General features: G+C 36.0%; 2 protein-coding genes across 7 annotated transcripts in view; one reads left to right on the top strand and one right to left on the bottom strand.

Moving 5' to 3' along the window:
- ARL13B (ARF like GTPase 13B) overlaps positions 1–14,505 on the top strand; it is a 75,233-nt gene that overhangs the window by 30,909 nt on the left and 29,819 nt on the right. The window lies entirely within an intron of this gene.
- STX19 (syntaxin 19) overlaps positions 3,121–14,505 on the bottom strand; it is a 16,634-nt gene continuing 5,249 nt past the window's right edge. The window contains exons 2-3 of one of the 2 annotated variants that reach the window (XM_017855193.1): positions 7,657–7,716; positions 3,121–4,433 (exon numbers count right to left, since the gene is read on the bottom strand). In XM_017855193.1, the coding sequence (XP_017710682.1) occupies positions 3,536–4,420 (885 nt within the window). In that variant the 5' untranslated portion in view covers positions 4,421–4,433; positions 7,657–7,716 and the 3' untranslated portion in view covers positions 3,121–3,535. The remainder of the gene's footprint in view (positions 4,434–7,656; positions 7,717–14,505) is intronic. The other variant, XM_017855184.1, reaches the window with a different exon arrangement.

The following is a 14,505-nucleotide window of genomic DNA, read 5'->3' as shown; positions in this document are numbered from 1 at the left end:
AATGAATATTAAATAGTACTTAATATTCTCAGTTTTCATGATAAACAATTTAGGAACAATTATAAGCATGTATCACTAAGGCTGTAGAAAAATTTTTAGGAGGAACAGAAGAGAGACATCTGTCACTAGTCAGCTGTGGAGTTTATAATCTTTTAAATTTATCTTTTTTTATAATGTTTCTTAAACATTTGAAGCTGAGATACATGAAACATCTTTTTCTCTAGCAATGCTTGATAATTGACACAATAGAAAGCTCTTCAATTATGTGGTATTTTATAAATTAAAAATTATTTTGTATTGTTTATGAAATACATATTTTACATATACAATTTCAGTCATTTCAAATACCCCAACCTCTCTTGACATATTTTCTTCATCGTACATACCTGGAAAAGCCACCGTCTTGGTCAGACCCAGTCACCTACACATTCTATGTTAGCACACAAATGCCAAACATTGATAGATTAGTAATACATGACTGTGATGGCTGGTCTCATATTAAAGTTATCATGACTGCCTGATTATCTTCTTATCTTAGAATGTTTGTTGTTCTTTCAAAATGACAGTTTCCCTCCTTGTCCTCTCTGTCTGTTCTCCCTTAACCCCACTGTGCTTTCAGTTTTTGCCTGAGTTCTTTAAGGAAATAGAAACCATCACACAAGAATATTCTCATGTTTCCCACTACCACATTTACTCAACTGTCTGCTTTTATTCCTAAACCCTGCCTTTTCTTCTATAGTATGGAAGAAAGATTTCTCTTCCTACCCAAGTCCAGGTGCTTCATATTCCACCTCTTTCTGCTTTCGTATAATAGTATCCCTTCCCTTTCTTATGTGAGGAGTTTCTCTCTCTGGATCTTTCCTGACAGCAGAATGTGCTTTCCTGTTTCTTGCCTGGAAGTATAGTGGAATCCTTTCGCTCTACGTCTCTCTCTAACTATTGATTACTTTTTATAGTACCTTATTCAAACTTCTGGAAAGAATTGCCTGTAGTGGCTGCTGTATTTCTTCATGTCACATTCTTTCCTCAGCAGACTCCATTTGTGCTTGTATTTCTGTAATTCCTTGAAATTGTTCTTCTTGGAGTCAGTAATTGTCTTCGTGCTGCGAAATCTATTGTTATTTTACTGCTCTTGTTTTCCCTAAAATTGATTGTTTCTTCACATTTTTCCTTCTTTAAACTCTCCTTTTGCATTGGTTTTCCTCATACCTCATTGACAGTTTCAGTTAGTTTCTTTTATTAACTCCTCTTCTGCTTTGAGTCTAAATTTTGAAATACTCCAGGCCCTTTTCTGCACTTCCAGTTTTTTACATCCGCATATTTCTCATACCACCTTACATACCATTTATTTACTCAAATGACCCAACTCTGTACTTCTGGTCCTGACATATCTCAAGCGCTCCTACTGATATAGCTAATATCCTAAAAACCTCCACCTGGACCTTTGAATAGTCATTTCAGATTCTCTTGACCAAAATAGCGTCTTTGATTTCCTTGTTGTGGCCAATTCTGAAACCTTCGTCTCTGTCTTTTCCCATCTCAGTAAATGGCGTCGTCATCTAATCTGTATACTATAATTCTACCTTTTAAATCTATCAGAAGTTAATCTAACTTTTTCTACCACCACTATATAGTTTATAGTAAGAGAATGGTTAAGAGCTGGTTCTGGAGTCAGACTGCCTGGGTTCGTATCCCATTCACTATGTGCAGTTTCTGTGACCTGGAACAGGTTAATTTTGTTACACCTCCGTGTTCATGTTGGTAAAATTATAAAAATAGTGTCTGCTTCATACTTTATCTACTCTGAAATAATTGGAACAGTGACTAGGACATTGCGAATACTTTATTCCTCTTTAGTATTACTGTTGCTGCTGCCATCATCACCACCTCCTCTACCATCCTAGTCCAAGCCTCCATCATTTCTTCCTGCTGTATTAACTTTCTAATTGTTTTCTATACCTATGTGCTTGTCTTCTACTCACCTCCCCCAAATGCATTCTAACCCATTCTTCATACAGTAGATAGAATGATCTTTTTCAATTGTAAATTATATAATGTTACTATCAGGTCTAGAACAATCTGAGAGCCTTGTGTTGATTACACTTGTGTAAACTTCAGACTTCTTTCCATGGCTTACAAAACCTTAAATCTAGCCCTTACTGACCTTTCTTAACCTCATCTCGTATCTCACTGCTCTTTTCTGATTATGCCCCAGCTGGATTGTTATTTTTCTTTGCATAGAGTTAGTCAGACCCACCTCAGAGTCTTTGTACTATTTGTTTCTTATGCCTGGAATTATAGCCTCCCTGGTACTCATTCAGATCTTCACTTAAATTTCATCTTTCAGAAAGGTCTTCACTAATTACCCAATCTAAAGAAGCACCCCATGATAGTCTCTGTGTCATCTCATTGCCCTTTTAAGTCTCTGCCCAGAACTTAACATTATCTAATGTTTGTATTTGTTACTCTGCTTTCTCCACTAGAATGTGAGTTGCAAAACTCTATCCCTGTGTTGTGTGAATTTAGACTGTATCCCTAACTCATAGTATAGTATAGCATTATCCTAAAGTCATGGCAAAATATTCAAGAATATGGTTGCCTTTAATTTGGCTTTATCTGCCAATCTGCAATACATTGCCATGTATAGACCCAAGTTCAAGAAAGCAATACCTTAACTCATCTTCTTATTCCTTAAGCTAGATTCAGCTCCCACTTACTAATTAGATTCTTTAAGTACATAGTTGAGTTATCTCTGATCTGTTGACATTGAGTTAAGTTACCTTCTGAGGATAAAACATTTGATAAAGGACCGGGCGTGGTGTCTCACGCCTATAATTCCAACACTTTGGGAGGCCCAGCCGGGTGGATCACTGAAGGTCAGGAATTTGAGACCAGCCTCGCCAACATGGCAATCCCCCACCCCCTACTAAAAAATACAAAAATTAGCTGAGTGTAGTGGTGCACACCGGTAATCCCAGCTACTTGGGAGGCTAAGGCACGAGAATCACTTGAACCCGGGAGGTGGGGATTGCAGTGGGCCAGGATCATGCCACTGCACTCCAGCCTGGATGACAGAGTGAAACTCTGTCTCAAAAAAAAGAGAAAAGATTTGATAAAGGTTCTAGTTTGGTTTAGCTTTATTGTAGCATGATTCTTAACTATTAAAATATTCTCAAATCAACCAATTGGATTGCCTAGGTAGTCATTACTACTTAACAGATGAGAAAAATGTATAATATAGAGCTTGATACCTGACCAGAAGACTAAGATTATTCATCTCATTTTCAATAGTTAATTTGTGAGTTGATGGTAACCGTATTTTTTTTTTTACTTTAATTAAATAAAAGCGTGTTTTATGTAACTGGCTACAGAAGTTTCTGTAATTTTAGTGGATTAGGGTTACAGGGGAAAATTACAACTTGACAGTGCTGAAAGGTATGTGAATGGATCCACAAGATGAAGAAAAACAATACAAGACACTGAAATATGAGCTATCTTTTACCCTAAAGCTGGAAAAAGTTTTAAAATAGCTTCTTTATTTTGAGCTACAGCATGGACAGCACCAACAACACAGTACTCTGCAAGGATTTCTTTTTTTGTATTTTACAGCTAGTCCAAATTTCTCTTTAGTATTATTAACATACTCTTTTGTACTATTCACTGTCATTTCAATATTGTTGATGCTCTCTCCTTGCTCTTCTACTAAAAGAGATATCTGAATGAAAAGATCCCTTAAATCCTTTATTTGGTTCTCTAAATTAACAAGTTCCTTGTGTCTCTGTTCAATCTCTGAAAGTTGTGCTTTAGTGATATTGATTTCTGTAAGTAAGCTTTCATTAAAAACTTCCCATTTTCCTTGATGAAGCATATCATTTACTTCTTCTTCAGACATCTCTTTTCCAGCAATTTCAAGCTGAAGCGAAATAAATGTCTTGCACTTCTCTTGCTTTGCTGCTATTGTATCATTGTATGTAAACATGATTTGCTGAAAATGGCGGAACATTGAAGCATGCTGAGATTTAAGTATCCTTGTGACCACTGATGATGGACCATTTTCAACCTCTGACTTTTTAACTTCTTTAACTAAATCATTCAAACTTCTGTTGATGTATTCTGCCTGGATTTTTACCTCCTTTGTAATGGTAGACTCTCTCTTAAGTAGACTAAACCTTCTCATTGAAGCCACCAGACTTTTCTGCTGCTGCCCAAATTTTTGAACATTGTCTGCCAAATAGTTAATACTTTCCTGTAGTTTCTGGATTTCATGTAGGTGTCTCTCAGCTACAGGCTCTGTTTCATAAATAACAGCTTGCTGCAGAAACACCCCTTGTTCCTCTGTTTCTGTAGTTGATACATGACTGTCTCTAGAGAGTTCAATTTCCTTTGTTCTCTGCTTTAGTTCTTGTAGTCGATCTTTCATCTTCCCTTTCCTCCTAAGAAGCAAAAATTTTTGTATTGAACAAGTGGAAATTTGATATTTTTCCCCAGTAGCAGTTGACTTCACGTAACTGTCTATATCCCAGCAAATATTCTCCTAGTTTTCTCAAATGAAGTTAAAAAATTAGAAAACATCCATGAGTTTCCTCATGAAAACCATTTAAATAGGGAAAGTAATATAAAATAATTTGTAAGTTACTTTGCATGTGAGTGCCATTTAGTTGTGTGCAATAGCCGAGAAAGCAGCGATGCAGACACAGTTGGCCAAAAATAAGTTCTTCAGGGTCATAATATCTGTCACATTATAGTTTTTTTTTTTTTAATAAAGAATACTTTTGACTATACCTTCACCTTATAGGATTAATCTTCAGGTACCAAAAGTGCCCTTGTTACTAAAGATAGTGTTTCCAGTTAATTTGGCCAATGTAATATTAAAAAATACTCAGTTTGCTAAATATGCGTCATTCAGTTAAAACCATTGTAATGACAGTACAGATTTTATATGAGAACGTTAAGCTATATGGATAATATTGAATTTATTTTAAGTTTTCCGAAGCCTCTGAATTAACATATTACTTGGCATAGTGTTTTTTCTAACTGTTGCATGTATATGAAAACATTGGTTTGGTTATGCTGATTTCTCATTCTTAGCATTCTTTTGCAAAGATATCCAGACTGTCTTAGAACAAAATTTATATCGATTTGTATTAGGTGATACTTTTATAAACATGAGAATATATTTACATAAAATCTTATTTTGGGAGTAATAATAATATTGACACTTATCACATGCTGTGTTGGTAGTTATCTGTAAGAATCAAATTGATGTACCTAACTTATATTTAATGATATAGATATACATGAAATGACATACATATATATAAAATGAATGGAATAAGAAGCAGTAAAATACTATTATGACAGAGCATCTTGATTTTAGAAATGTCTTTCATGACATTTTTGAAGATAAGAAGAGGCTGTTAGGGAGTACAAATAGCTCATTGGACAACATATAATATTAATATCAACCAGAAAAAAAAAAAGTCTCTGAATGTGATGCTGTTATGCTGTAGGACTCAGTGTTTGATATGTTTATGGAAATATTTTTATTAATCTGGATGTTGTCATAGGAGGCATACTTAACAAATGTGTAGATGGGGTAAAATTTGGAGGAATCTTTAGTATGTTGAAGTACAGGGTAGGGATTCAAAGATTAAAATAGTGTGGAACTTTATACTAAAAATAACAAATATATTTAACAGGAATAGATTTAAAATATTTCATCTAGCTATAAAAAAAATTTTCATATCTACAGAGTAGAAGACCCTTGGGTTCACAATAGTGTCTATGTGTCTATGAAAGTATTGGAGATTTTAATTAAGTAAGTTTTTTTTTTTTTTTTTTTTGGGAGATGGAGTCTTGCTCTGAGTCTTGTTGGCGTGCAATGGTGCGACCTCGGCTCACTGCAACTTCTGCCTCTCGGGTTTAAGTGATTCTCCTGCCTCAGCCTCCTGAGTAGCTGGGATTACAGGCACCTGCCACCACGCCCAGCTAATTTTTGTACTTTTAGTAGAGACGGTGTTTCACCATGTTGGCCAGGTGGGTGTCTAACTCCTGACCTTGTGATCCGCCCACCTTGGCCTCCCAAAGTGCTGGGATTACAGGTGTGAGCCACTTACCCAGGCTAATTAAGCTTTCTATCAGAACTATCAGAATAGTCATTATGCTTTTATAAATAGTAGTCTGATGTATGGATAAACTAAACTCTGCCTACTCTGTGCTGTTCAGAGCAAACTGCAAGGATAAGGGGAACTCTGAACTTCTGAGCATATTTTGAGATGGAAATTCATAAATTAGGAATTACCAAACTAGCATGGAAAGGATGAGATTTGAAAACCATGCCAAATGGAGACTCATTGAAACAAATGGTAATATTTGTTCTGTAAAAGATAAGATATAGGGTGTGTATACAACTATCGTCTAAAACACAAAGATCTGTATATGCAAGTGGGATTAGACTTACTTGGCATAACTCCAAAGGGCAGTGGATGGAAATTACATGGAAAGAGATTTGATTCAATTTGTAAAGAAGACTTTTCAAACAAATATTGTTTTCCCAAGATGAAATGAGCTGCCTCATGAGGTGCTGAATTTGCTATCACTAGAGATTTTCAAGATGTTCTTGAATGATGACTCCCATCAGGCATGTTACAGAAATGATGCCTGTTTTGGGTAAAAGTTTAAACCAATGTCCTGGTAGTATTCGTTTGGTTTTAAAGGACTGGTATTTTGTGAAATAATCATGGAAGTCTACTATATGTAAAGTTTTAAATGCTGTAGTATATATTTAATTTACAGTTATATAAGTATATAAAGTATATAAATTCCTCCTGTCCTTGAGGAATTTATAATTTAGGGTGAGAAGGACAATATACAATTTAAAAGATAAATGGGATGATTTTAGGTTTTGATACAATAATCAGGCAGGGTCTCTCTAAGCAGATATTTGAGATGTGAGACTAAATGTTGAGAAGCCAGGCAGATGAAGAGCCAAGGGAGTATATTCTAGGTATAGGAGTTGGGGTGTCAAGGCAGTGAATGAGACCGATATGTTTTAGGAACAGAGTTATTGCATAAGAACAAAGTGAATGTAGATAGAAAGGAATGAGAAGAGTAACATGGGAAGAATGAAGTAGAAAGGTAGGCATGGACCACATCATAAAGGGCTTGTGGGCCAAAGGAAGGAGTTTAGATTTTATTCTAGGTGCAGTAGAAGACAGTTAAAAGATAAATAGGATATTGACATGATTTGTATGTATATATATTTTTCTTTTTGATGTGTAATTTAAAATTTTTTTAAACTGAAACAAAGTGTCCCTATGTTGTCCAGGCTGGTCTTGAACTCCTGGGCTCAAGCCATCTGTCCATCTTGTCCTCCCAGAGTGCTAAGATCACAGGCATGAGCCACCATGCCTGACCCTGATTTATATTTTTAAAAGATGTTGTTGCTTTCTATATAGAGAATAGTTTCCTGGGGAGTGGGTGGAAGTAGTTCACAGAAGAGGCTTTAGTGATAGAGATGGAGTAAATGGGAACCATTAGGATATATTTTTGGAAGTAGAAGCAATAGGACTTGATGAGTTTAACCCATCGGCACTGAACACAATCTTTTCTTGAAACACTTTGAAGAAAAGTATTTCTCCTGTTTTTTTCCCTTACCTTTTTGGCTCTTCTTTTATCACTATTTTCTTTTTCCTGGCCACTCCTTATCTCCCCCACCTGTAAATATTGGAAGAATTTAGACTCAGTCTTATTTTTATCCATCATTTTTTAGACTCACGGCATTAAATGCTGTTCATAAGCTGATGACCCAAATTTGTATCTCCAGTCTAGGTTGCTCTTAAAAAACTACCTACCTGACAGCTGCATTTGAATGCCTCTGTCCAAAATGAGCTCATGATCTTCCTCTGAACCCATAAATTGCCCCATCTCTCTTCTGGCAACTCTGTTTTTTCAGTTGCTCAGACCAGAGACTCGGAAGTCTTTTTTTGTTTGTTTGTTTTTTGAGACCGAGTCTCACTCTGTCCCCCAGACTGGAGCACAGTGGCACGGTCTTGGCTCACTGCAACCTCTGCCTTCCAGGTTCAAGTGATTCTCCCGCCTCAGCCGCCCAAGTAGCTGAGACTACAGGCATGTGCCACCACGCCCGGCTAATTTTTGTATTTTTATTAGTGACAGGGTTTCACCATGTTGGCCGGGTTGGTCACAAACTCCTGACCTTTAGGTGATCCACCCTCTTCGGCCTCCCAAAGTGCTGGGATTATAGGCATGAGCCACCACGCCTGGCCGGAAGTCATTCTTGACCTTTTTTTTTTTCCTACACTTCATATGCAAACATAGCAAGTCTTATCAACATCTCTTTCAAAATGTATTTGGACCTAGCCACCCCTTACCATCTCCCTGGTTCAAGTCCCTGTTATTTTTATTTTTTATTTTTGAGACAGAATCTTGCTTTGTTGCCTAGGCTGGAGTGCAGTGGCACGATCTTGGCTCACTGCAACCTCCGTCTCCCGGGTTCAATCCTTCTGCCTCAGCCTCCCAAGTAGCTGGGACTACAGGCACGTGCCACCACGCCTGGCTAATTTTTGTATTTTTAGTAGAGACAGGGTTTCACCATATTGCTAAGGCTTGTCTTGAACTCCTGACCTCATGATCCACCCCTCTCAGACTCCCAGAGTGCTGGGATTACAGGCGTGAGCCACTGCGCCCAGCCAACTCCCGGTTATTTTTCGTCTTGATTGTTACGGTAGTCTCTTGAGTGTTCTTCTTGTTTCCTTTTGTACCAACTACCCCAAACTGCCCCACCACAAACCTTTGGTCTTAACACAGAATTCAGAGTTAAAATGTAGGTTAGACCATGTCATTCCTGTGCCTAAAATCCACCTTTGGCATTATCTCTTAGAGGAAAAACTACAGCCTACAAAACTCCACAATGACTTCACCCTCCTGTCACCCCTCTGACCTCATCTCCTACAACTCTCCCTTGCTCTGCTTCAGTCTCACTGTCCTTGCTGTTCTCACACAAATCCGGCACCATCTGGCTTTAGGGCCGTGGCACTTGCCTTCTCTTCTATTTGAAGTATTCTTTCCCATGTAGTATGTGACGTATTTCTCCAACCCAGTCCTTACTGAAATGTCACTCTCTGAGTTAGGATGTTCTTGGTCACCGTATCGGACTATACCTTCTCTCAGCTCTCTGACCCTTCCCAGCTTTATTTTTCTTAGCATTTTTCACTATTTAACATACTATATATTTTACTTATTTATATTAACTTAATTGTCTACTTTCTCCTCCCAATATTAACTCCATGAAGTCAAGGGTTTTTATTCATTCTGGTACCTCATAGAGTTAATATTTGGAGGAGAAAGTAGAGAGTCTTTATTCTTTCCCAACACCTTGCTGAGTCTTATATTTACTTGAGTTCTCATGTTGAGATCTTGATATCTTAGATTTACTTGAGCTCTTAATATGTGCCAGGCACTGTTCTAAGTGTGTTGTATGTTCTTATAAGAACAAGTATTGTCATGATCTCTATTCTATAGATGATGAAATTAAGATCTCAGCTTTAGTAATTGAACCATGTTGTCAGCTAGTGGTAGAGTTGAGATTCAGATTCTGGCAGTATAGTTTGAAGGACTCAACTGTTTACTATAGCAGATTATGTGTTACTGTACTATAGCGTCCTAGAGCATAGTAACTTCACTATAGTATAGCATAGCTTTACTATGCTATAAAGCTTTTTCAGTGGTGTTAGAGAGATCGTCTAGGGTGAGTTCTGAAAAGAGGCAATTAGGTCAGTTAAGTGGTCGGGAAAAGAGCCTCACAAGGGATAAGACCTTGAAATCTGTTTTGTCAGAAAAGGTGTTTTATAGATATTAAAAGTTTATTCAGAAACATTTGCTACGTTACTTTATTGCCACATAACTATATTGCTGAGCATTTTAAGTATTGGTGGGAAATATTTAAGAGCAAGTTTTTGTTGCTGAAATGCACTTAGAGCATTCTACTATTTATTTTACCTATTTTAAATATTTAATTCAAATAGCTAGTAGTGTTTTGTTTTTGCCACTGATTTGCTACAGTAAAGGTAAAGTTCAGTCAGTGCAATTTATGTAATAGGGGACTAAGCTGGAAAGAGATTCCATACCCTTCTTCCTCTGCATATTTTTATTGTCTATATTTTACTTTACTGGCAAGGAACAGTTTCTCTACCTTCAGAGTAGAACTAACCAAAGCTAGTGTTTTTATAAGATCCAAGGAAAAAAATAAGCTGTGAATGATACTAGACCTGGAAAAATTATGAAAGGAAGATTAGTCAGGAGGAATATTAGAAGGTAATATAAAAGAATTACCAATTTTAGGTGTTAAAAGTTGTTTTTTTCTTCTGTATTTAATATTATATAATATATGTATATTTTGAGATGGTCTCGCTCTGTCACTCAGGCTGGAGTGCAGTGTCATGATCTTAGCTCACTGCAATCTCCACCTCCTGGGTTCAAAGCGATTCTTCTGCATCAGCCTCCCGAGTGCCTGAGGTTACAGGTGCCCATCACCATGCCCAGCTAATTTTTGTATTTTTAGTAGAGACAAGGTTTCACCATGTTGGCCAGACTGGTCTTGAACTCCTGACCTCAAGTGATCTGCCCACCTCAGCCTCCCAAAGTGCTGGGATTACAGGCATGAACCACCATTCCTGGCCAAATATTGTGTAAAATATTTGATGATTATCCTGGTACAGATACTTAAAGACACATAAAACTATTGGGAATTAATTGTGGAAACCTTTTACCATGTGGCAACTTTGTGAAAGCAGAATTATCATCCATGTTTTATTACATACATCTGGTAAGAACTAGTCTTCTTTTCAGTATAGAGAAAATTTGATGTTAAAGTAAGTTGGCTTAGTGATTTATCTTGTGTAGCTCCCTAGTGTTCATTTTTTGGTTTAGTGGTATTTATGACTTCCTAATCTATGAGCTCTTTCTAGTATTACCATATTGATGCTGAAAAATAAATTCTTCCCCAAATTGTTGAAGATATCATGTCACATTTAGTGTAGCCATAAACTTTTTAAATAAGCTTTTTAAAAATGTTATTTTTCCCTCAAATTAATAATGCAGGTACACAGGTTAACAAATCAAGTCATATCAAGGCTTCTAAAGATATGTATCTGACCCTTGCTTTCCCTACCACATCCCCTTTCCAATTCTCCATTCCTTAAAGGCAGTCATAAAGGCAGTCATTTTCAGCTCCTTAGCTACATGTTATATCTAAACTCCTATTTCTAGGTAATTTGCATGCGCAGGTATTTTTGCTTCTTCAGTTTTATTTTATTTTATTTTATTTTATTTTATTTTATTTTATTTTATTTTATTTTGAGACAGAGTTTTGCTCTTGTTGCCCAGGCTGGAGTGCAATGATGTGATCTCAGTTCACTGCAACTTCCTCCTCCCGGGTTCAAGTGATTCTCCTGCCTCAGCCTCCTGAGTATCTGAAATTACAGGCTCCTGCCACCACGCCCAGCTATTTTTTGTATTTTTAATAAAGACGGGGTTTCAACATGTTGGCCAGCTGGTCTTGAACTCCTGACCTCAAGTGATCCACCTGCCTCAGCCTCCCATAGTGCTGCGATTACAGGCGTGAGCCACCACACCTGGCTGCTTTTTTGGTTTTAGTTATTATATTGAATTTCTTCTATGGAAGATGTAGATTTAATTTTCTCTCATACCCCCATTCTTCCCTCAGCTTCCCCCTTTTAATACAGTTATATCACAAATTTTGGTTAATCAATGTTTTGTGTTTACATTATTATGACTACCCAAATACTATTTATATGTGAGTCACCTAAGGTACTGTGGCTATATTTCCTTTCTCAAATAATTTTTTAAATTATTTCTAAGTTTTTTCAATGGATAGAGATAGAAGATGAATATATTTAAGAAAACTTCTTGTTGACATATTTATACATATACAGAAAGTCCCCAGAGCATAAAGGTATATTATGATGATTTTTCACAAAGTAAATACATCCATGTAACTACCACATAGATCAAGAAACATATAACATTTAAACTTTTTAAAAAAAATATTAATTACCAATGTTTTTCACCTGCTTAATTTTGTACATATGCATCACTAATTCATTCTAAAACTGAAGTGAATTGAAAATATCCTCTTGACATATTTAAATATAGACTGTATATAGTTTTGTTTTATTTCATTTTATTCATCTTTTGAGGCTCCTTTCCTGGAACCTCTAGTGTAATCTGATTGTGTTAGAATTTTTTTTCCTCTTGTCTATTCTCTCTTTTTGATTTCCAGTTCCTCACCTTTCTTGGTTTATCTCCTTGATTTGGGAGTGTACCATAGCTTCTTTTCCAAATATAAATGCAGTGATAATTTGCATTACTGAAAATATTTTTATTCTGTCCTATACTTGAATACTATATTTTCTGTGGATAAAATTTTCAGTTTGAAATTATATTCCCTCAAGATTTTAAAAGTTTTATTACCACATCTTCTAGTTTTGTTACCCCTGAATGTTCTGCCCTCTGTTTTCTGATATTTTGTAGACTGGTTTTTATATTTCCTTTCATGAAATTCTTGACCTTTTCTTTTCATATTCCTGGTGTTCTGAAATTTCACAATAATGTGATCTGGGGTAGGTCTTGATGCATTTATTTGGTAAACATTTAGTTGGTCTTTTCAACCTACAAACTCATGTATTTAGGGACTTGCTTTTTTAAAAATAATTTCTTTAATAACTTTATTTTCTCCATTTTCTTTGTATTATTTTCATGGCCTTTCAGACATTAAGAAAATTAAAGAAGCAGTCCAGTCCAAGAAAAGCAATGTCCAAATAAGGGGAATTTTAAAGTGACTTACCTAAGGCCACACAACTAAAAGGTGGCAGAGCCTTCGTTTAGACATGTCTACTTGATTGCAAATCTGTTCTTTTTCCCCTATTGTGTGTTTAGTAGAAATTGATTATCCTAGTGAAATATACACAAATAATGTTTATCTATATCAAATACTGTATTATGTTACTAATATACATACTATATCTATTTAAAAGAAAAAAATTCAGCAGGAGATAATATAGCGTATAGTATCTAAAGTAATGTTTGAAGCTTTATTAGGCTCTTTAATCAGATCAAATTGATCACTTTACACTATAAAAGAAAAATAATTTGGATCTCACAGACTTATGTTTACAGAAAGTCTCTCTAAGAAATAGTGAATTTTATCTTTGGTACTACATGGAGATTGGGATTCTTATATTTTCTTCTGCTTCAAGTCATAGTCATCTAACCAGATTTCTGTTTCATTCTCTTATACTGGCTTGTCACTATGAATTATTTTTTAAAAATTAATAAATTAATAGAGAAAGGATCTCACTCTGTTGTCCAGGCTGGTCTTGAACTCCTAGCCTCAAGGGATCCTTCTACCTTGACTATGAATTCTTAAAGCTACAGCATATATAGCTGAAGTGCTAGTTGCTGCATTATTTTTTTTTAAACTGACTTGCACCCCTAAAAAAGAAAGAGTAACAGTGTTAGAAGCTCAGAGGAGAGAGAAAGAGAAAGTGGCATCAAACAAAAGATTTTGATTTTCTATTCATGAAAATTAAGTCCTATATTTATACAGTGGCTCAGTAGCTTTTAACAATCTTCAATTTTCACATTCCTCAAGAACTGCAATGTCTTGAACTTTCTCCTTGATTGCATGGTTTGGAACAAATCCTGAAACAACTCCCTCTAATGGTTTTATGACTGGAAAGATCTTTCTCCTTTTCTGGGTGTGTTGCTTTGTTTTATTTTTGAGATACCATCTCACTCTATCACCCAGGCTAGAGTACAGTGGCTCAGTTGCGGCTCACTGCAGCCTCTACCTCCCAGACTCAAGCGATCCTTCCCCCTCAGCCTCCCGAGTAGCTGGGACTACAGTTGCATGCCACTGTGCTTGGTTGATTTTTAAAAATTTTTTGTAAAGATGAGGTCTCGCTATGTTGCCCAGGCTGATCTCGAACTCCTGGGCTTAAGCAGTCTTCCCGCCTCAACCTCCTAAAGTGTTGGGATTATAGGCGTGAGCCAGTATACCCAGCCTCTTTTTTAAAAAATTAGAAATAAAGTAATCAAAAGCTTTTTTCTAAAGCATCATAGTTTTAAAATATTTTAAGAAATAGATGATATTTCAAATTGATATCGGAGCACAGTGTACACAGGCTTTTGGGAAGGTAAATTTTCCTGTGAAGTGCCTTTGAGAAGGTGCATTTTACTGCCACTGATTTTGGAAAGCAGGATATTTGAGTCTGACCTGTATAAAGGTTGTTTTTTCCTGAATTTTTGTTCATGTAATGTTCCCTGAACAAGCACCACACTTTTATATTTGAATAAAAGGTACTTTAAGGAGCCCTTTAAAATATATTAATATATCCTTTGTATTTATTAATCTTAATAAATTTACAAGCAAAAAACAAGAAAATATCCTGCTTTTTTTTTTTTTTT

Source organism: Rhinopithecus bieti, unplaced genomic scaffold (assembly GCF_001698545.2).
Source record: "Rhinopithecus bieti isolate Rb0 unplaced genomic scaffold, ASM169854v2 scaffold_2454, whole genome shotgun sequence".
NCBI lineage: Eukaryota > Metazoa > Chordata > Mammalia > Primates > Cercopithecidae > Rhinopithecus > Rhinopithecus bieti.
This window is presented reverse-complemented; position numbering and strand designations above follow the sequence as displayed.